At 40.5% G+C, this 22,129-nt stretch overlaps 1 protein-coding gene across 1 annotated transcript in view; it reads right to left on the minus strand.

Annotated features, from left to right (window-relative positions):
• CFAP61 (cilia and flagella associated protein 61) overlaps positions 1 to 22,129 on the minus strand; it is a 319,261-nt gene that overhangs the window by 195,256 nt on the left and 101,876 nt on the right. Inside the window, exons 10-11 of the mRNA XM_030826708.1 lie at positions 5,689 to 5,763; positions 897 to 1,075 (exon numbers count right to left, since the gene is read on the minus strand). Coding sequence (XP_030682568.1) covers positions 897 to 1,075; positions 5,689 to 5,763 — 254 coding nt within the window. The remainder of the gene's footprint in view (positions 1 to 896; positions 1,076 to 5,688; positions 5,764 to 22,129) is intronic.

The following is a 22,129-nucleotide window of genomic DNA, read 5'->3' on the forward strand; positions in this document are numbered from 1 at the left end:
TCCAACAGCAGGGAAGTAGGGTGATATGGTTCGGCTGTGTCCCCACCCAAATCTCATCTTGAATGGTAGCTCCCATAATTCCCAGGTGTTGTGGGAGGGACCCTGCGGGAGATAACTGAATCATGGGGGCGGTTCCCCCGTACTGTTCTCGTGGTATTGAATAAGTCTCACGAGATCTCATGGTTTTATAAGGGGAAACCCCTTTCACTTGGCTCTCATCGTCTCTTTGCCTGCCGCCATGTAAGACATGGCTTTCGTCTTCCTCCATGACCGTGAGGCCTCCCCAGCCATGTGGAACTGTGAGTTCATTAAACCTCTTTTTCTTTATAAATCACCCAGTCTTGAGTATGTCGTTATCACCAGCATGAAAACAGACTAACACACAGGGTGAAGAGGTAGAGAGAGAAACTTGGTCCTTGATTTGTTTATCTAAATAAATCCTAGATCAAGCCATATTTAAAATAGTCTCACCACTGGAGTTATCCTTAGTTATGTGAGGCAATTATTCAATTTTTTTTTCAAAGCTAGTTTGGTTGGATTTTCTGTTACTTGCAAACGAAGACTCTAGACAACTAGTAACCCAAATCCAAATTCTCCAAGAAATGCAAACTTTACAGAATGGGAGCAGCATGTGGTCATGTAAGTGATAATTTTCCAGATTCCCAATTGTTACAAAGGTGGGCCAGCTTTCTAGCCCACTTCTGTAGCCCTCATTAAAATTTGATAGACTAGAATCTCTGGATGGGGCTTAGGAATTTGTGGTTTTTAAAAATTCCCCAGGAGATTAGGATGCAGGCCAGGTTTGGAAATTACTGGCTCTGTAAAGTTAAAATGTTGGGCCACCAATGCCAGAAGAGATTCTCACTGTGACAGCCAGCCAGAAGGTCAGTACTTGCCTTGCTTCGTATTTCTCATCAATACAAAATAGCTGAATACAAAAAGCAGCTGAGGCTCCCCTGTAGATGGGGCGGAAGTGGACGGGCTCTTCAGGCAATAAGAGTGATGCCAAGCTCCTACTGCTCACATGGTGATCCTGTGCATATCCAGTGGAGACGTCACTGAGTTTTTCTATGTCCTGGAGCAAGGAGACAGGAGGAGCCAATGAGATTCCTGTCAATTCCCTGTAAATTAGTGGGCTGGTGGTTGCATTATCTCTACCTGACACCGTTCTGAGGATAGGTGTGACTGTCTCACCCAAAACAACTCATCCTGGGCCAGGCCTGGTTTTAAGGAGAGGTTCTTAATGAGATACTCAAAATTCATAAAATGTTTTTAAAAACTAGTTCTCCAATGAGAACACATGGACACAGGGAGGGGAACAACACACACTGGGGCCTGTCAGGGGGGTACGGGGGAAAGGGAGGGAGAGCATTAAGAAAAATACCTAATGCAGGCAGGGCTTAAAACCTAGGAGACGGGTTGATAGGTGCAGCAAACCACCGTGGCACATGTATACCTAGGTAACAAACCTGCACATTCTGCACATGTATCCCAGAACTTAAAATAAAATAAAATAAAAAAGAAAGAAAAAAAAACTAGTTCTCACTTGAAGGTCCACACGAGACAAATAGTTTCAGTTGGCCTTTCACATAGGGTCCATATTTTAACTGCATCCCGGGGTAGAGATTAGAGCCTGGTAGTATTATATATATATAATAATAACTCTGGAAGCAAAACACCTCTGTCCCCAAAACTGTTTTCATTGTGATACAAGAATTTTTGGATCTTGGGACTGGTCAGGTGGTCCTGGGAGTAACTGTGGTGGGGAGGTGGAGCCCAGGAAGGTCCAATGGACCACAGCCACCTGGAAAGTCAGGGCTGAGGCTGTTCTGTCTTGGTTTAGGTGCATCTAAAAAGGTGTCATAACTCAGAAGATGATTCCCTTTGAGATCCCTCATGGAGTTCTTTTAAATCAAAGTAATACATGCATATAGAAAAATTTAAAATTATATTAGCACCAAACATTTATTAAGAAAATCAGCAGTTCTCTGTCCTTCCAAGTCTTTACCCCCATTGAATAGAACTTTCAACCTTTTCATTTCTTTGGGTATTTATTTACCTCTATATTTCTGAACAATATGCTTATGGTGCTATTTCTAAATTCATTAGTTTTTAGAATTTCCTACTGGATATTGATGTAGTGGCTAGATTAATCCCTCTTATACTACCCTCTTCCCCACATCTTATCCCCCAGGATAATTACATCACAATTCAGGGTTAAATCCTTAAGTATTTACACTAACATGAATGTGTAAGTTCTGTTGTTGTTGCTGAGCAAAGTAGTGAAATATGACAATGTTTTCATCTATGTGCTTAGTTTTTATTCACTGGGTTTGCTAAGTTTCTCACTTCCTTTATCAGATTTGCCAAGTGTTGGTCACTATTATTTTCCAAATGATCAGGCGTTTGAGATAATATATGAGCTTCCTTTTTTCTCCCCTCTAATCTGGACTCGCAGCTCTGCCAGCCTGCCTGTATTGCAGCTCCTATTTCGTAAGTTCCAGGTCTTTTCTTTGTCTTTTTTGTTCATCATTTAGGCCTTCTTTCGTTAGAGCACATTTTTAGCTTCCTAAAAGCAACATGCTTTAGAGGCAAAACTCCACAGACACTGGCTAACTGGGGCACTTCATGGGGCGATCAGGCAGAGATCTGGCATTATTACTGGGTGGCCATCTTCAGTGACATTATCTGAAGGCATTTTCTTTGGGCCTGTCAGTTTTTTGGGTCTTAAGTTCTCCAATATCCTGTATGGGGGACTGTGGTAGATGGAACAGTGGCCCCCAAAGATGTTACAGGTCCTAGTCCCTGCAATCTGTAAATATGCTCTTTCAGGGCACAGGGATTTTGCAGATGTCATCACATGAAGGGTTCTGTGATGAGGAGACGCTCCTAGATGATCCGGGTGGGCCCAGTGGAATCACAGGGATCTGCTAAGAGGGAGGCAGCAGGTCCAAGTCAGAGGGAGGAAGATGCTGCTCTGCCAGCTCTGAAGATGGAGGAAGGGGACACAGGGCATGGAATGCCAGTGGCTTCTAGAAGCTGGCAAAGGCAAGGGAACAGATTCTCCCCTAGAGTCTCCAGAAGGAACACACGCCCCTGTCTACACCTGAAGCTCAGCACGCTCAAACCCATTTTGGAATTCTAACCTCCAGAACTGCACAATAATACATTTGTGTTGTTATAAGCCATGAAGTTTGGGGTAATGTGTTATAGCAGCAATAGAAACTAATACAAGGCCTGGCTCCTGGCATTGAGAAGGCATGGCTGGAGGAGGGGCTGTGGATCCCTCTGTTCGAAATGGAGAATTCCACTTACTTGTCTGTTCTCTATTCTTCACCGTTACAACACCCATGCAGCACAGGCTAAATCTGAATTAGCAGCAGCGTCTGTTCAACTTCTCTAGAGAATAGTCATTTCATCCTCTCACTTGGGGTGTGGCTGACAACCTAACTGGAGTCTGCAGGGATCCAGTGTTCCAGTCACTCCACATCAGACTGCCCAGCTTTTCAGCCCAGTTCCTCACCCCATCTTCTGCAAACCTCCAGTCTTCAGCCTTGTGCAGAATTCACACACTTTTCACCAGTCTGTCCTCCCATAAAGATGCCTGAGTTTCACCTTCCTCAGCTGTGCTAAGCCAGTGTAAACTCCTCCATTGATTTTTTTATTCTCAATATTTTTAAAGTGCTTATCTTCCAATATCTCCTCTCCAACTCATCTTTGTGGATCTGTGCCCTTTTTATTCCTTTACTGTCATTTCAGTGTTTTTCTCCCGTAGGGAGAGGAGATAAAAATAGGAGATCAATCTACCTTGTTGACTCAGGTGTCTTCCGGGGTTCCAACATGTTTGATGCAGTGGTGGGGGCAGGCATCCTGTCCCTCCATCCACATCCTTGCTTGGGTTCATAAGGGAATGGCTACCCTCTTAGGAATATTAGAGAGAAAACTGCTGTCCTCTTCTACACCCCGACTTTCCTCCCTAGGGCACAGGGAGTGACCAACTGGTCAGTGAGTCTCCTAGTGCAGGTTGCCCCAGAAACACACCCTGAACCAAGAGTCTCAGAGTCAGTAGTTTACTTGGGGAGCAAAGCCAGGAAATTCTGTAAGAGGAGTGGCGTGCAAGGTGAGGAAGGGGAGGCTGCCAGCATGGGGTGTTTCAAGATGTGGGTGACTATGGTGAATCAACCCCACCTGGATCTCTGGGAGCCTAGAGAACACAGTGCAGAGTGGTCCCACCTAAGAGGTGAAGGAGCTGGCAAATTGATTCTCCAATCCCTTCAGTCACTAGCTGATGGCTGCTTCCCCAAACAGCCTGCCCTGCTGCAAACGCGGCATGGAAGAAAGACCAGGCACTTGCAGTCCTTGTCCTCACAGGGTGCTCAGGAAGGATAAGTGCTAGAGGATATGGGTGGGGCTCCAACAGCATATGCTAATGTGAGATTCAAACACTGGACCCTGTGCCTGCATTGTGCTGTCTCTTTCTGGCAGCACATCCTGCTCCCAGGTTGTGTGTTTTCTCCTCCCCTCCATGCAATTAGCTGGGAGTGGGGAGACCCTGCCCCACAGGTGAGGCCTGACTACAACCACATGGGGGCATTTAATTCAGTAAGAGAAATGGGAAGCCCATTTGTGTTCTCGGTCCAAGCTTTGTTGTCTGGTTCAGTGTTAACCATGAGAAAGGGGTACTTCAATCCCTAGCTGACTTCTGGGTAGACCCCTTCACTGGTCAGAATCTGGAGAGGAGAGGGGTTGGAGAACCTGGCCCTCTGACAGAACTTCAGTGTCTGGGCTTAGTGTTGAGTGAATCTGTCCCAGTGCCTCTACGGATATGACTAAGCCCCATGTTCCATTCCCTTCTCAAGGGTTCTCTAGGCTTCTGTTGCTGAGTCAGTCCATCCATCACCAAGAGGCTCTTGGGAAACTACTGAAATTCCAGGACTGTGCTCATCATCAGGGAATGAAAATGCCTTATTGTACCAATCTCCCACTCAAAAGCCTGCAACACCCTCCTCTGCTTCTTAGGAAAAGTCTGAGATCCTGAGCAGGGTTCCCAGGACCCTGCCAATCTCTTCCTGAACCACTAGGCTTCTGGCAGGGAACAGAAGGGACACTCCAATGGAGTGGTCAACAGACCACCTGCAAAGGCATGGGTGGGGTGAAGGGAAACCAACAAAGGATGGTGAAGTTCCCAGGGATGGCCACTGCACTGGTGGAAGATGCTACGCCCCTTGGCCTGAATTTGTAACAGGAGGGAGGACTTCCAAAATCCTGAGATGCATGTAAATGACATACATTAATAACACACCTAGACACGGACAGGAGTGTATGTATGTGCATATGACACAGAGAAAACTCTTACAAATGATTTGCCTCTCCAAAATGTTTTCTTTTTGGGCAACGGGAAGGAGAGATAAGCTGTATTTACTAAAATTTTTGCAAATAATTTATGTAGAAAATGCAACTTACAGTCCAGGCCATGCAGAGGATACAGAAGAAAAGATTAATCATAGCAGGGGAAGAGGTAAGGAGGTGAGGCTTGGTGCAGCAAGTCCTAAAGGAGGTGGTAGGTGTGAACTGGTGGAGACAGGCAGGGAGATTGGGAGGAGGAAAGGGCACAAATCCTCTGAGGTAGAAAGGTGTGAAACCCATGGGGTGGCTAGAGGGCACGCAAAGGCCCTCCTCAAACCCTACCTCCGGTTCACTAACATTTCCACTTTGGACTGCTGTTAAAGCTTCCTCGGATGCAGCTTCTCTGGCAATATTTCCCTGGAAATGATGACAGCAAAACATAAAAATTAATTGACACCTACAGTGGTTTACAGTCCAAGCTCTGGAGCAAGCTGCCGGGGTTCAGACCCTGGCTCTACAGCTTACTGGCCTTGTGGCATTGGGAAAATTACGTAACCTCAGTTTCCTCCTCTGTGAAAAGGGGATGAGAAGAGCATCTATTTCATAAGGCTGTCATGAGGATAAAATAAAGACAGACAGATAGAGAAACAGATGCTTAGCATAGTGCAGGCGCCTCCTGATTCTCTGGAGATGTTAGTTATTACTCCATTATTCGTATTCTGTTTAACTGGAAAGGTGCACTAAGTTTTTTCTAAAAAAAAAAGCTACTGTATTGAGGTATTATGATGGTGCAAAAGTAATTATACCAAAAGTAATTGCATTAAAGTAATGGCAAAAACTGCAATTATTTGTGCACCAAAAGTAATTTGTGCCAACCTAATAGAACTGACATACAATAAGCTACATATATTTGAAGCATCCTTTTTGAAAAGCTTTGATTTATGTGTACACCCATGAAAATATCACCACGATCAAGATAATGAACATGACACATTGCCCCCCAAGCTTCCATGTTCCCACATGCCTCTCACTCCCACCCTTTCTACTCTGCCAACCACAGGCAAATACTGATACGATTTTTGTCATTATAGTTTATACTTTCTGTAATTTATATTACTGAAATCAAACAATATTTATTCTTTTTTGATCTGGCGTCTTTCACTCAGCACGTTTACTTTGAAATTCATCCATGCTGTTGCACGCACCAGTGGTTTAGTCCTCTTTGTTGCTGAATAGTATCCATGGTGTGGATGCACCTCCACATCCTCACCAACACTTGGACTGCTTAATCTTTCTAGTTTTGGTCATTCTAATAGATGTGTAGTTGTATTTGATTGTGGTTTTAATTTGCATTTCTCTAATGACTAATGAGATTGAGTGTCATTTCATGTGATGTCTTATTTTGGAAAGTTCAAATCTTTTGCCTATTTTTAATTAGTTTTTTTTATTTTGTATTATTGTGTTTTGAGAGTTTTAAAAAACATGTTGTAGAAACAAGTCCTCTGTCAGATATGTAATTTGCAAATGTTTTCTCCCAGTCTGTAGCTTGTCTTTTCATTCTCTTAACAGTACGTTTCAAAAAGAAAAGGTTTTAAATTTTGATGACATCTAATTGGTCAATTTGTTCTTTTATGTATTGTGCTTTTAATGTTGTTTCTAAGAAATCTTACCTAACCCAAGGTCACAAAGATTTTCTCCTATGTTTTGTTTTCTCTAGAGGTTATATTGGTTTGAATTCTACATTCAAGTCTATGATTCATTTGCAGCTAATTTTTGTATATGGTACGAGGTATGGATTGAGTTTTTTAAAAGTTTGTATATGGATATTCAATTGTTTCAGAGAGAAAAGACTATTCTTTCTCCACTACAGTGCCATGTGCCTTTGTCAAAAATTAGTTGTCTATACGTTGAGTCTATTTCTGAGTTTTTTAATTCTATTCCATTAACCTACTGTTGACCTTAGCACCAATATTACACTATCTTCATTACAACAATCTTATAATAATTAGGCCAGGCATAATGGCTCACACATGTAATTCCAGTACTTTGGGAGGCCAAGGTGGGCAGATCACTTGAGGCTGAAAGTTCAAGATCAGCCTGGACATTTCTACTAAAAATACATACAAAAAAAATCTAGGCGTGGTGGTTCACACCTGTATCAGCTACTCGGAAGGCTGAGGCATGACTATCACTTGAACCTGGGAAGGCTGAGGCATGAGTATCACTTGAACCTGGGAGGCGGAGGTTGCAGTGAGCTGAGATCATGCCACTGCACTCCAGCCTGGGCAATAGAGAGAGAGAGAGAAAAAAAGAATCTTACAATAATTAATCTTGAAATCAGTTAGTGTTATCCTACAGCTTTGTTCTTTTTCAAAGTTGCTCTGGCTGTTTTAGGTTATCTCCATTTTCACATAAATTTTGGAATCAATTAATTAAACTTCTACAAAAATTCCTGCTGAAAATGTGATTGGGATTTTACTGAATTTGCAAAGAACTGATTTAAAGATTCAATATCCCACGAACATAGAATATCGCTCCACATATTTAGGTCTTCTTTAATTTCTCTCAGAAATGTTTTGTAGTTTTCACCGTAGAAGTCTTGAATATCTTTCGTCAGATTTAATCTATAAGTAACATATTTGTACTGTTGTAGATGGTATTTCAATCTGATTGTTCATTGCTATTATACAGAGACACAACTAAATTTTGCATATTAATTTTGTATATATTAGTTCTAGTAGGTCTTTTGTAGATTCCATCAGATTTTTTTTTCATAGGTAGTCATGTCGTCTGTGAGTAAAAGATAGTTTTAATTATTCCTTTTTAATCTGGATGCCTTTCATTTCTTTTCCTATCTTTTTGCACTGGTTCAAATCTCCAGTACAATTTTGATTAGAAGTGGTGAGAGCAGATATTCTTAACTTGTTCCTGACTTTAAGGGTAAAACAATTAGTCCTTCACCATTATGTGTGATGTTTGCTGTAAGTTTTTCAAAAATAACCTTCATCAAATTGAAAAAGTGCTGAGTCTTTATGAGGAATTAATGTTAGATTTTCAAATGTCTTTTATACATTCATGAGATAAATATAAGGTTTTTTTTAGTTTGTTAAAATGGGGAATTACACCAATTTTCTCATGTTAAACCACACGTGCATTCCCAGAATAAACCCTACTCAGTCATGATTATCCTTTTTGTATACTGACTCAGTTTGCTAATTTTTAAATTTTTTTATTTCAATACTTTTGGGAGAACAGTTGGTGTTTGGTTGCATGGAAAAGTTCCTTAGTGATTTCTGAGATTTTAGTGCACCCGTCATCCAAGCAGTGTATACTGTACCCAATGTGTAGATAAAAGACTCTATGTTGATGGGCATTTAGTATGGTTCCATATTTTTGCAATTGCAAATTGTGCTGTTATAAACGTGCTTGTGCAAGTGTATTTTTCACAAAATGACTTCTTTTCCACTCAGTAGACACCCAGTAGTGGGACTGCTGGATCAAATGGTAGTTCTACTTTTAATTCTTTAAGGAATCTCCATGCTGTTTTCGATAGTGCTTGTACTAGTTTACATTCCCACCAGCGTTGAAAAACTCTTCCCTTTTCACCACATCCAAGCCAACATCTGTTGTTTTTTATTTTTAAATTATGGCCATTGTAGGAGTAAGGTGATATTCCATTGTGGTTTTGATTTGCATTTCCCTGATAATTAGTGGTGTTGAGCACTTTTTCATATGTTTGTTGGCTGTTTGTAAATCTTCTTTTGAGGATTCTCTACTCATGTCCTTTGTCCACTTTTTGACGGGATTATTTGTTTCTTTCTTGCTGATTCATCTGAGTTTTTTGTAGATTCTGGATACTAGTTCTTTGTCAGATACATAGTTTGCAAATATTTCCTCCCACTCTGTGGGCTGTCTGTTTACTCTGCTGGTTATTTCTTCTGCTGTGCAGAAGCTTTTTAGTTTAATTAGGTCCCATCTATTTATCTTTGTTTTTGTTGCATTTGCTTTTGTGTTCTTGGTCTTTGCCTAAGCCAATGTCTAGAAGAGTTTCTTCCAATGTTATCTTCCAGAATTTTTATGGCTTTACCTCTTAAAGTCTTTGATCCATCTTGAGTTGATCTTTGTATAAGGTGGGAGATGAGGATCCAGCTTCATTCTTCTACATGTGGCTTGCCAGTTTTCCCAGCACAATTTGTTGAATATGGTGTCCTTTTCCTACTTTATGTTTTTGTTTGCTTTGTTGAAGATTAGTTGGCTCTTAAGTATTTGGCTTTATTTCTGGGTTCTCTATTCTGTTGGTCTACATGCCTATTTTATACCAGTACCATGCTTTTTTGGTAACTATAGCCTTGTAGTACAGCTTGAAGTCACGTAATGTGATGCCTCCAGATTTGTTCTTTTTGCTTAGTCTTGCTTTGGCTATGCAGGCTCTTTTATGCTTCCATATGAATTTTAGGATTGTTTTTTCTAGTTCTGTGAAGAATGATGATGGTATTTTTATGGAAAGTGCATTCAATCTGTAGATTGCTTTTGGCAGTATGGTCATTTTCACAATATTGATTCTACCCATCCATGAGCATGGGATGTGTTTCCATTTGTTTGTGTCATCAGTGATTTCTTTCAGCAGTGTTTTGCAGTTTTCCTTGTAGAGGTCTTTCACCTTCTTGGTTAAGTATATTCCCAGGTTTTTTGTTTGTTTTTTTAAGGTTTGTTGTTGTTGTTTTAGGATTTCTTGTTTTTTTTTTGTTGTTGTTGTTGTTGTTGCTGTTTTGTTTTGTTTGGCAGCTGTTGTAAAAGGGGTTGAGTTCTCTATATGATTCTCAGCTTGGTCACTGTTGGTATACAGCAGTGCTACTGATTTGTGTACACTGATTTTGTAACCTGAGACTTTACTGAATTTATCAGATATAGGAGCTTTTTGGATGAGTCCTTAGGGTTTTCTAGGTATACAATCATATTATCGGTGAACAGCGACAGTTGGCCTCTTCTTTACCAATTTGGACGGCTTTTGTTGCTTTCTTTTGTCTAATTGCTCTGGCTAGGACTTTAAGTACTATGTTGAATAAAAGTGGTGAAAATGTGCATCCTTGTCTTGTTCCAGTTCTCAGGGGGAATGATTTCAACTTTTCCTTGTTCAGCATAATGTTAGCTGTGGGTGTGTCATAGATGGCTTTTATTACTTGAGGTATGTCCTTTTTATGCCAATTTTGCTAAGGGTTTTAAACATACAGGAATGCTAGATTTTGTCAAATGCTTTCTCTGTGTCTTTTGAGATGATAATATGATTTTTGTTTTTAAATCTGTTTATGTTACATATCACATTTATTAACTTGTATATGTTAAACCTTGCATCCCTGGTATGAAACCCACTTGATCATCGTGTATTATCTTTTTGATATGATGTTGGATTTGGTTAGCTAGCATTTTGTTGAGGATTTTTGCATCTATGTTCATCAGGAATATTAGTCTATAGTTTTCTTTTTTGGTTATATCCTTTCCTGGTTTTGGTTTTAGGGTGATACCGGCTTCATAAAATGATTTAAGGAGGATTACCTCTTTCTTTATCTTCTGGAACAGTATCAGTAGGATTGGTACCAATTCTTCTTTGAATGCCTGATAGAATTCAGCTGTGAATCCATCTGGTCCTGGACTTTTTTTGTTGGCAATTTTAAAATTATTGTTTCAATCTCACTACTTGTTATTGGTCTGTTCAGAGTTTCTATTTCTTCCTGATTTAATCTAGGAGGGTTGTATATTTCCAGGAATTTATCTATCTTCTCTAGATTTTCTAGTTTCTGCACATAAAGGTGTTCATAGCAGTCTTGAATGATCTTTTGTATTGCTTTGGTATTGGTTGTAATATCAATTAGAAATTTCATTTCTAATTGAGGTTATTTGGATCTTCTCCCTTCTTTTCTTGGTTAATCTTGCTAATGGTCTATTAATTTTGCTTATCTTTTCAAAGAACCAGCTTTTTGTTTCACTTATCTTTTGAATTTTTTTTGTTACCATTTCATTTAGTCCTGTTCTGTTCTTTTTATTTCTCTTCTTCTGTTGGGGTTGTGTTTGGATTGTTCTTGTTTCTCTAGTTCCTTGAGGTGTGACCTTAGACTGTCTATCTGTGCTCTTTCAGACTTTTCGATGTAGGCATTTAATGCTGTGAACTTTCCTCTTAACACCACTTTTGCTGTGTCCCAGAGGTTTTGATAAGTTGTGTCACTATTATCACTCAGTTCAAATAATTTTTTATTTCCATCTTGATTTCACTGTTGACCCAAAGATCATTCAAGTGCAGATTATTGAATTTCCATGTATTTGTATAGTTTTGAGGGTTCCTTTTGGAGTTAATTTCCAATTTTATTCTACTGTGGTCTGACAGGGTACTTGATATAATTTCAATTTTCTTAAGTTTATTGAGACTTGTTTTGTGGCCTATCATATGGCATATCTTGGAGAATGTTCCATGTGCCGATGAAAAGAATGTATATTCTGCAGCTGTTGGGTGTTGAATGTTCTATAAATATCTGTTAAGTCCATTTGTTCTAGGGAATAATTTAAGTCCATTTTTTTTGGTTGACTTTCTGTCATGATGTCCTGTCTCATGCTGTCAATGGAGTATTGAAGTCCCCCACTGTTATTGTGTTGCCATCTATCTCATTTCTTATGTCTAGTAACAATTGTTTTATAAATCTGGGAGCTACCATGTTAGGTGCATATATATTTAGGATTAGGGTATTTTCCTGTAGGACTGATTTTTTTTAAATCATTTTATAATGTCCCACTTTTTTTTAACTGTTGTTGCTTTAAAGTATGTTTTCTCTGATGTAAAAATAGTTACACTTCCTCACTTTTGGTTTCCATTTGCATGAAATAAGTTTTTCCACCCATTGACTGTAAGTTTACAGGAGTCCTTATGAATTAGGTGAGTCTCTTCAAGACAGCAGATACTTGATTGGTGAATTTTTATCCATTCTGCCATTCTGTGTCTTTTAAGTGGAACATTTACACCATTTACATTCAATGTTAGTACTGAGATATGAGGTACTGTTTTATTCAACATGCTAGTTGTTGCCTGAATACCTTGGTGTTTTTTTTTTTCATTGTGTTATTGTTTTACAGGCCCTGTGAGATTTATGCTTATGGAGGTTCTATTTTCATGTATTTTGAAGTTTTGTTTCGAGATTTAGAACTCTTTTTAGTATTTCTTGTAGTGCTGGCTTGGTAGTGGCAAATTCTCTCAGCATTTGTTTGTCTGAAAAACACTTTCTCCTTCATTTGTGAAGCTAGTTTTGCTGGATACAAAATTCTTGGCTGGCAATTATTTTGTCTGAGGAGACTAAAGATAGGACCCAATCCCTTCCGGCTTGTAGTGTTTCTGCTGAGAAATCTGCTATAAATCTGATACGTTTTCCTTCATAGGTGGCCTGACGTTTCTGCCTCGCAGGTCTTAATTTTCTTTCCTTTGTCTTGACTTTAGATAACCCGATGACTATATGCCTGGGCGATGATCTTTTTCCAGTGAATCTCCCAGATGTTCTTTGAGCTTTGTTTTTTTTTTTGAGACAGAGTCTTGCTCTGTCACCCAGACAGGAGTGCAGTGGTGCCATCTTGGCTCACTGCAGGCTCCACCTCCTGGGCTCATGCCATTCTCCCACCTCAGCCTCCTGAGTAGCTGGGACTACAGGTGCCTACCACCATGCTCGGCTAATTTTGTTTTTGTATTTTTAGTAGAGACAGGGTTTCACCGTGTTAGTCAGGATGGTCTCAATCTCCTGACCTCGTGATCCACCCACCTCGGCCTCCCAAAATGCTGGGATTACAGGTGTGAGCCACCGCACCTGGCCCTTTGAGCTTCTTCTATTTGGATGACTAGATCTCTAGTGAGGCCAGGGAAGTTTTCCTTGATTATTCCCTCAGATATGTTTTCCAAACTTAGATTTCTCTTCTTCCTCAGGAATACCAATTATTCTTAGGTTTGGCTGTTTAACATAATCCCAAATTTCTTGGAGGCTTTGTTCATTTTTTAATAATTCTTTTTTCTTTGTCTAATTGGGTTAATTTGAAAGCCCTGTCTTTAAGCTCTGAAGTTCTTTCTTCTACTTGTTCTAATCTATTATTGAAACTTTCAAGTGCATTTTGTATTTCTCTAAGTGTGTCTTTCATTTCCAGAAGCTATATTTTTTTCTTTATGACATCTATTTCTCTGGAGCATTTTTCATAAATATCCTGTATTTTTAAAAAAATTTTCTTTAAGTTGGTTTTCACCTTTCTCTGGTATCTCCTTGAGGAGCTTTACAACCTTCTGAATTCTTTATCTGGCAATTCCGAGATTTCTTCTTTGTTTGGATCCATTGCTGGGGAGCTAGTGTGGTCTTTTGGGGGTGTTACAGAACCTTGTTTTGTCATATTACCAGAATTTCTTTTCTGGTTCCTTCTCATTTGGGTAGACTATGTCAGTGGAAAAATCTGGAACTCAAGGGCTGCTATTCAGATTCTTATGTCCCACAGAGTGATCCCTTGATGTGTTGCCCTCCCCCTTCCCCTATGGATGGGACTTCCTGAGAGCCAAATCGCAGTGATTGTTATTTCTCTTCTGGGTCTGGTAACCCAGTGGGGCTACCAGGCTCTGGGTTGTTGCTGTGGAATGTCTGCAAAGAGTCCTGTGATACAATCTATCTTCAGGTCTCCCAACCATGAATACCAGCACCTGCGCTGGTGGAGGTGGCAGGGGAGTGAAGTAGGCCCTGTGAGAGTCCTTGGTTGTAGACATGCTTAGTGTGCTGGCTTTCTCAAATGCTAGTTATGCAAGCAGTAAAGCTGTCATGTGGACAGACTCAGGACCACTGGTTATCCAGGATGTTTCAGGCAGTGGAATTGGTTTTTATTTTCTCCTTTCTTGGAACAGGGTTGCTCTGTCATGAGTTGCTGTAATGTCTTGAGTTGGTTGGCCTCAAGCCAGGAGGTGGCACTTTCGAGAGAGGACCAGCTGCAATAGTAGAAGGGGGATATAAGCTTGCCCTGTGTTGGCCAGGATAAGAATTTGGGTTTCTCAGGTGATGGGCAGGGCCATAAAGATCCCAAGCTTTTGTCTTTTGTGACTGGCTACTGGGGTGGGTAGAGAAATACTATCAGGTGTGGGTAGGAATAGGCAGGTCTGAGCTCAGATCCTCCTTGAGCAGGGCTTACGGAAGCCACTTTGGAGTGTAGGGGGGTGGTGGGCCCATGGGGTTATGTTCCAGAGGGAATTATGGCTGTCTCTGTCACCAGGGAAGTGGGGGAAAGCCTGTTACAATAGGTTTCACCTAGCTCCCATGGAGTTGGCAAGGCCAGTCTTGCTCTTGCCGTGCTCTGCTAAGAGTGACAAGTTTATCTATAGGCAGCCTGTGTGTAGGACTCAGACTCAGCCCCAGGCTATAAGTTTCTCCACTGAGGAAGCAAGTATGGCTTTCAGGCCACGCCCCTCCTCATCTGCCCACACTGTTGGCTGTGACTCCTGCACTCCTTTCTGCAGTGGTTCCCATTCATCCCCAGGATTCTGCCCAAGAGGGTTTGTGGTCAGTCAAAATTATCACAAAGTTCAGTTGGAAGCTTCTTTCACCCTGTGACCCCTCCCAAAATCTGGGCTGCCTTCCCCGAGGATGTCTGTGAGATATAGTCAGGGATGGCTTCCCTGGGCTTGAGCTGGAGAACGGGAGTGCCTACAACGTTCTTCCCACTGCTGCTTCTACTTTTATATTTCACACTAAATCCATTTCAGCAGCAGGTAAGGTTACATCTTTCTCCTGTAATCTGGATTTTCAGATTAAATTCACAGTTTTTCGCCTGTCTTGTGGCAATTGCAGCAGTCTGCTGCTTCTTACAAGGATCTGTGGTTTCTTTTGGTTTTCCTGGTATGCTCCTGTGATGGTTTCCGAAGCAAAAGTTCATGGTGTGAATCTCCACATGCTGTTCTGTCCATCCAAGTGGGAGCTGCATGTCCGCCCTGTTTCCTATCTGCCATCTTCCAGTTTGCTAAGTTTTTATTAGAATTTCCTCATCAATGTTCATGAGAAATACTGATCTGCAGTTTTATTTTCTTGTAAGTCTTTTGTCATGAGAGACCATATCTCAGATAACTTGAATCCTAGATTTATTGAGTCTTGTTTTATAGCCCATAATATGGTCTATCTTGGTAAACTTTCCATGTTCTATGCATACTTGAAAAGAATGTATATTCTGCTTTTGTTGAGTGAAGTATTTTATATATGTCAATTAGGCCAAATCGGTCAGTAGTGGTTTTGTCTGCATGTTTTTTCATGAGTAATGAAGTTGTTTTATTACTATATTCTTATTCTACTGCCAAGCTCTTGCTTCACTGTATATAAATAGCACCAGCAAATTCAGTGCATTGCAAAATTAAGACAGTATTGTCAACATCATATTGAATGAGGAAAAGTTGAAAGCATTCCTTCTGAGAACTGGAATAAGACAAGGATGCCCACTTTCACCACTTCCATTCAACATAGTGCTGGAAGTCATAGCCAGAGAAATCATACAAGAGAAAGAAATAAAGGGCATCCAATTTGGAAAAGAGAAAGTCAAATTGTTGCTGTTTGCTGATGATATGATCATATACCTAGAAAACACTAAAGACTCATCCAAAAAGCTCTTAAATCTGATAAGTAAATTCAGTAAAGTCTCAGGTTACAAAATTAATGTACACAAGTCAGTAGCACTACAACATACCAACAATGACCAAGCTGAGAATCAAATAGAGAACTCAATCCCTTTTACAACAGACACAAACAAAACCCACAAATACAAAAACAAAAAACAAAACAAAAAAACCCTAGGAATATACTTAACCAAGGAGGTGAAAGATCTACAAGGAAAACTACAAACCACTGCTGAAAGAAATCACTGATGATGCAAACAAATGGAAACACATCCCATGCTTATGGATGGGTAGAATCAATATTGTGAAAATGACCATACTGCCAAAAGCAATCTACAGATTCAATGCAATTCCCATGAAAATACCATCGTCATTCTTCACAGAACTAGAAAAAACAATCCGAAAATTCATATGGAGCCATAATAGAGCCTGCATAGCCAAAGCAAGACTAAGCAAAAAGAACAAATCTGGAGGCATCTCATTACCTGACTTCAAATTATACTACAAGGTTATAGTTGCCAAAGCAGCATAATACTGGTGGTATTAAAATAGGCATGTAGACCAACAGAACAGAATAGAGAACCCAGAAATAAAGCCAAATACTTAACAGCCAACTAGTCTTTGACAAAGCAAAGAAAAACATTAAGTGGGAAAAGAACACCGTATTCAACAAATAGTGCTGGGAAAACTGACAAGTCACATGTAGAAGAATGAAACTGGATACTCATCTCTCACCTTATGCAAAAATCAACTCAATATGGATTAAAGACTTAAATCTAAGACCTGAAGCCATAAAAATTCTAGAAGATAACATTTAAAAAACATCTCTTCTGGATGTTTGCTTAGGCAAAGAATTCATGACTAAGACCTTAAAAGCAAATGCAAAAAATAAAAAAATAAAAAAACCAACAAATAAATTGGACCTAATTAAACTAAAAAGCTTCTGCACAGCAAAAGAAATAATCAACAAAGTAAACAGACAACCCACAGAGTGCGAGAAAATATTTGCAAACTATGTACCCAACAAAGGACTAGTATCCAGAATCTATAAGGAACTCAAACAGATCAGCAAGAAAAAAACAAATGATCCTATCAAAAAGTGGTCAAAGGGCATGAATAGATATTTTTCAAAAGAAGATGTACAAACAGCCAACAAACATGAAAAAATGTTTAACATCACTAATCATCAAGAAAATGCAAATTAAAATCACAATGAAATACCACCTTACTCCTGCAAGAATGGCCACACTTAAAACGTCAAAAACAATAGATGTTGGTGTGGATGTGGTGAAAAGGGAACACTTTTACACTGCCAGTGGGAATGTAAATTAGTACAACCACTATGGAAAACAATTTGGAGATTCCTTAAAGAGCCAAAAGTAGAACTACCATTTGATACAGTAATCCCACTACTAGGTGTCTACCCAAAGGAAAAGAAGTCATTATATGAAAAAGACACACACACATGCATGTTTACAGCAGGACGATCTGCAATTGCAAAGATATGTAGCCAACCTAAGTGTCCATCAACCAACAAGTAGATAAAGAAAATATGGTATATACAGTATGAAATACCATTCAACCATAGAAAGGAATGAAATAATGTCTTTTGCAGCAACTTGGATAGAGCTGGAGGCCATTATTCTAAGTGAAGTAACTTAGGTATGGAAAAGCAAATATCCTATGCTCTCGCTCAAAAGTGGGAGATAAGCTAAGAGTGATATAGGTGCTTGGTGTCTGCGAGTTGCCGAATGAAGCTGAGCATCTTAATGGAACCAGGGATCTCAGGGGTAGTATTATCCCCGTTTTAACAAATAAGGGGGCGAGGGGTGGAGCAAGATGGCCGAATAGGAACAGTTCCAGTCTACAGCTCCCAGCATGAGCAACGCAGAAGACGTGTGATTTCTGCATTTCCATCTGAGGTAACAGGTTCATCTCACTAGGGAGTGCCAGACAGTGGGTGCAGGACAGTGGGTGCAGCGCACCGAAGCAGGGCGAGGCATTGCCTCACTCGGGAAGTGCAAGGGGTCAGGGAGTTTCCTTTCCTAGTCAAACAAAGGGGTGACAGACGACACCTGGAAAATCGGGTCACTCCCACCCTAATACTGCGCTTTTCCAACAGGCTTAAAAAACGGCACACCAGCAGATTATATCCCGCACCTGGCTCAGAGGGTCCTACGCCCATGGAATCTCGCTGATTGCTAGCACAGCAGTCTGAGATCAAACTGCAAGGTGGCAGCGAGGCTGGGGGAGGGGTGCCTGCCATTGCCCAGGCTTGCTTAGGTAAACAAAGCCGCCGGGAAGCTCAAACTGGGTGGAGCCCACCACAGCTCAAGGAGGCCTGCCTGCCTGCCTCTGTAGGCTCCAACTCTGGGGGCAGGGCACAGACAAACAAAAAGACAGCAGTTACCTCTGCAGACTTAAATGTCCCTGTCTGACAGCTTTGAAGAGAGTAGTGGTTCTCCAAGCACGCAGCTGGAGATCTGAGAACAGGCAGACTGCCTCCTCAAGTGGGTCCCTGACCCCCAAGCAGCCTAACTGGGAGGCACCCCCCAGTAGGGGCAGACTGACACCTCACATGGCCGGGTACTCCTCTGAGACAAAACTTCCAGAGGAACGATCAGGCAGCAGCATTTGCGGTTCATGAAAATCTGCTGTTCTGCAGACACTGCTGCTGATACCCAGGCAAACAGGGTCTGGAGTGGACCTCTAGCAAACTCCAACAGACCTGCAGCTCAGAGTCCTGTCTGTTAGAAGGAAAACTAACAAACAGAAAGGACATCCACACCAAAAACCCATCTGTACGTCATCATCATCAAAGACCAAAAGTAGATAAAACCACAAAGATAGGGAAAAAACAGAGCAGAAAAACTGGAAACTCTAAAAAGCAGAGCACCTCTCCTCCTCAAAAGGAACGTAGCTCCTCACGAGCAATGGAAAAAAGCTAGATGGAGAATGACTTTGACGAGTTGAGAGAAGAAGGCTTCAGACGATCAAACTATTCTGAGCTACAGGAGAAAATTCAAACCAATGGGAAAGAAGTTAAAAACTTTGAAAAAACATTAGACGAATGCATAACTAGAATAAGCAATGCAGAGAAGTGCTTAAAGGAGCTGATGGAGCTGAAAGCCAAGGCTCAAGAACTACGTAAAGAATGCAGAAGCCTCAGGAGCCGATGCAATCAACTGGAAGAAAGGGTATCACTGATGGAAGATGAAATGAATGAAATGAAGCGAGAAGAGAAGTTTAGAGAAAAAAGAATGAAAAGAAATGAACAAAGTCTCCAAGAAATATGGGACTATGTGAAAAGACCAAATCTACGTCTGATTGGTGTACCTGAAAGTGATGGGGAGAATGGAACCAAGCTGGAAAACACTCTGCAGGATATTATGCAGGAGAACTTCCCCAATCTAGAAAGGCAGGCCAACATTCAAATTCAGGAAATACAGAGAATGCCACAAAGATACTCCTTGAGAAGAGCAACTCGAAGACACATAATTATCAGATCCACCAAAGTTGAAATGAAGGAAAAAATGTTAAGGGCAGCCAGAGAGAAAGTTCGGGTTACCTTTCTAGTCGGGTTCCCATCTAGTCTGATGGGAAGCCCATCAGACTAACAGTGGATCTCTCAGCAGAAACTCTACAAGCCAGAAGAGAGTGGGGGCCAATATTCAACATTCTTAAAGAAAAGAATTTTCAACCCAGAATTTCATATCCAGCCAAACTAAGCTTCAGAAGTGAAGGAGAAATCAAATATTTTCCGGACAAGCAAATGCTGAGAGATTTTGTCACCACCAGGCCTGCCCTAAAAGAGCTCCTGAAGGAAGCACTAAACATGGAAAGGAACAATCGGTATCAGCCACTGCAAAAACATGCCAAATTGTAAAGACCATCAAGGCTAGGAAGAAACTGCATCAACTAATGAGCAAAATAACCAGCTAACATCATAATGACAGGATCAAATTCACACATAACAATATTAACTTTAAATGTAAATGGACTAAATGCTCCAACTAAAAGACACAGACTGGCAAATTGGATAAAGAGTCAAGACCCATCAGTGTGCTGTATTCAGGAAACCCATCTCACGTGCAGAGACACACATAGCCTCAAAATAAAGCGATGGAGGAAGATCTACCAGGCAAATGGAAAACAAAAAAAGGCAGGGGTTGCAATACTAGTCTCTGATAAAACAGACTTTAAACCAACAAAGATCAAAAGAGACAAAGAAGGCCATTACATAATGGTAAAGGGATCAATTCAACAAGAAGAGCTAACTATCCTAAATATATATGCACCCAATATAGGAGCACCCAGATTCATAAAGCAAGTCCTGAAGGACCTACAAAGAGACTTAGACTCCCACACAATAATAATGGGAGACTTTAACACCCAACTGTCAACATTAGACAGATCAACGAGACAGAAAGTTAACAAGGATACCCAGGAATTGAACTCAGCTCTGCACCAAGCGGACCTATTAGACATCTACAGAACTCTCCACCCCAAATCAACAGAATATACATTTATTTCAGCACCACACTACAACTATTCCAAAATTGACCACATAGTTGGAAGTAAAGCACTCCTCAGCAAATGTAAAAGAACAGAAATTATAACAAACTGTCTCTCAGACCACAGTGCAATCAAACGAGAACTCAGGATTAAGAAACTCACTCGAAACCGCTCAACTACATGGAAACTGAACAACCTGCTCCTGAATGACTACTGGGTACATAACAAAATGAAGGCAGAAATAAAGATGTTCTTTGAAACCAACGAGAACAAAGACACAACATACCAGAATCTCTGGGACACATTCAAAGCAGTATGCAGAGGGAAATTTATAGCACTAAATGCCCACAAGAGAAAGCAGGAAAGATCCAAAATTGACACCCTCTAACATCACAATTAAAAGAACTAGAAAAGCAAGAGCAAACACATTCAAAAGCTAGCAGAAGGCAAGAAATAACTAAAATCAGAGCAGAACTGAAGGAAATAGAGACACAAAAAACCCTTCAAAAAATTAATGAATCCAGGAGCTGGTTTTTTTAAAAGATCAACAAAATTGATAGACCACTAGCAAGACTAATAAAGAAGAAAAGAGAGAAGAATCAAATAGATGCAATAAAAAATGATAAAGGGGATATCACCACTGATCCCACAGAAATACAAACTACCATCAGAGAATACTACAAACACCTCTACACAAATAAACTAGAAAATCTAGAAGAAATGGATAAATTCCTCCACACATACACCCTCCCAAGACTAAACCAGGAAGAAGTTGAATCTCCAAATAGACCAATAACAGGCTCTGAAATTGAGGCAATAATCAATAGCTTACTAACCAAAAAGAGTCCAGAACCAGATGGATTCACAGCCGAATTCTACCAGAGGTATAAGGAGGAGCTGGTACCATTCCTTCTGAAACTATTCCAATCAATAGAAAAAGAGGGAATCCTCCCTAACTCATTTTATGAGGCCAGCATCATCCTGATACCAAAGCCGGGCAGAGACACAACCAAAAAAGAGAATTTTAGACCAATATCCTTGATGAACATTGATGCAAAAATCCTCAATAAAATACTGGCAAACCGAACCCAGCAGCACATCAAAAAGCTTATCCACCATGATCAAGTGGGCTTCATCCCTGGGATGCAAGGCTGGTTCAACATATGCAAATAAACAAATGTAATCCAGCATATAAACAGAACCAAAGACAAAAACCACATAATTATCTCAATAGATGCAGAAAAGGCCTTTGACAAAATTCAACAACCCTTCATGCTAAAAACTCTCAATAAATTAGGTATTGATGGGACGTATCTCAAAATAATAAGAGCTATCTATGACAAACCGACAGCCAATATCATACTGAATGGGCAAAAACTGGAAGCAATCCCTTTGAAAACTGGCACAAGACAGGGATGCCCTCTCTCACCACTCCTATTCAACATAGTGTTGGAAATGCTGGCCAGGGCAATCAGGCAGGAGAAGGAAATAAAGGGTATTCAATTAGGAAAAGAGGAAGTCAAATTGTCCCTGTTTGCAGATGACATGATTGTATATCTAGAAAACCCCATTGTCTCAGCCCAAAATCTCCTTAAGCTGATAAGCAACTTCAGC

Source organism: Nomascus leucogenys, chromosome 13 (genome assembly GCF_006542625.1).
Source record: "Nomascus leucogenys isolate Asia chromosome 13, Asia_NLE_v1, whole genome shotgun sequence".
Taxonomy (NCBI): domain Eukaryota; kingdom Metazoa; phylum Chordata; class Mammalia; order Primates; family Hylobatidae; genus Nomascus; species Nomascus leucogenys.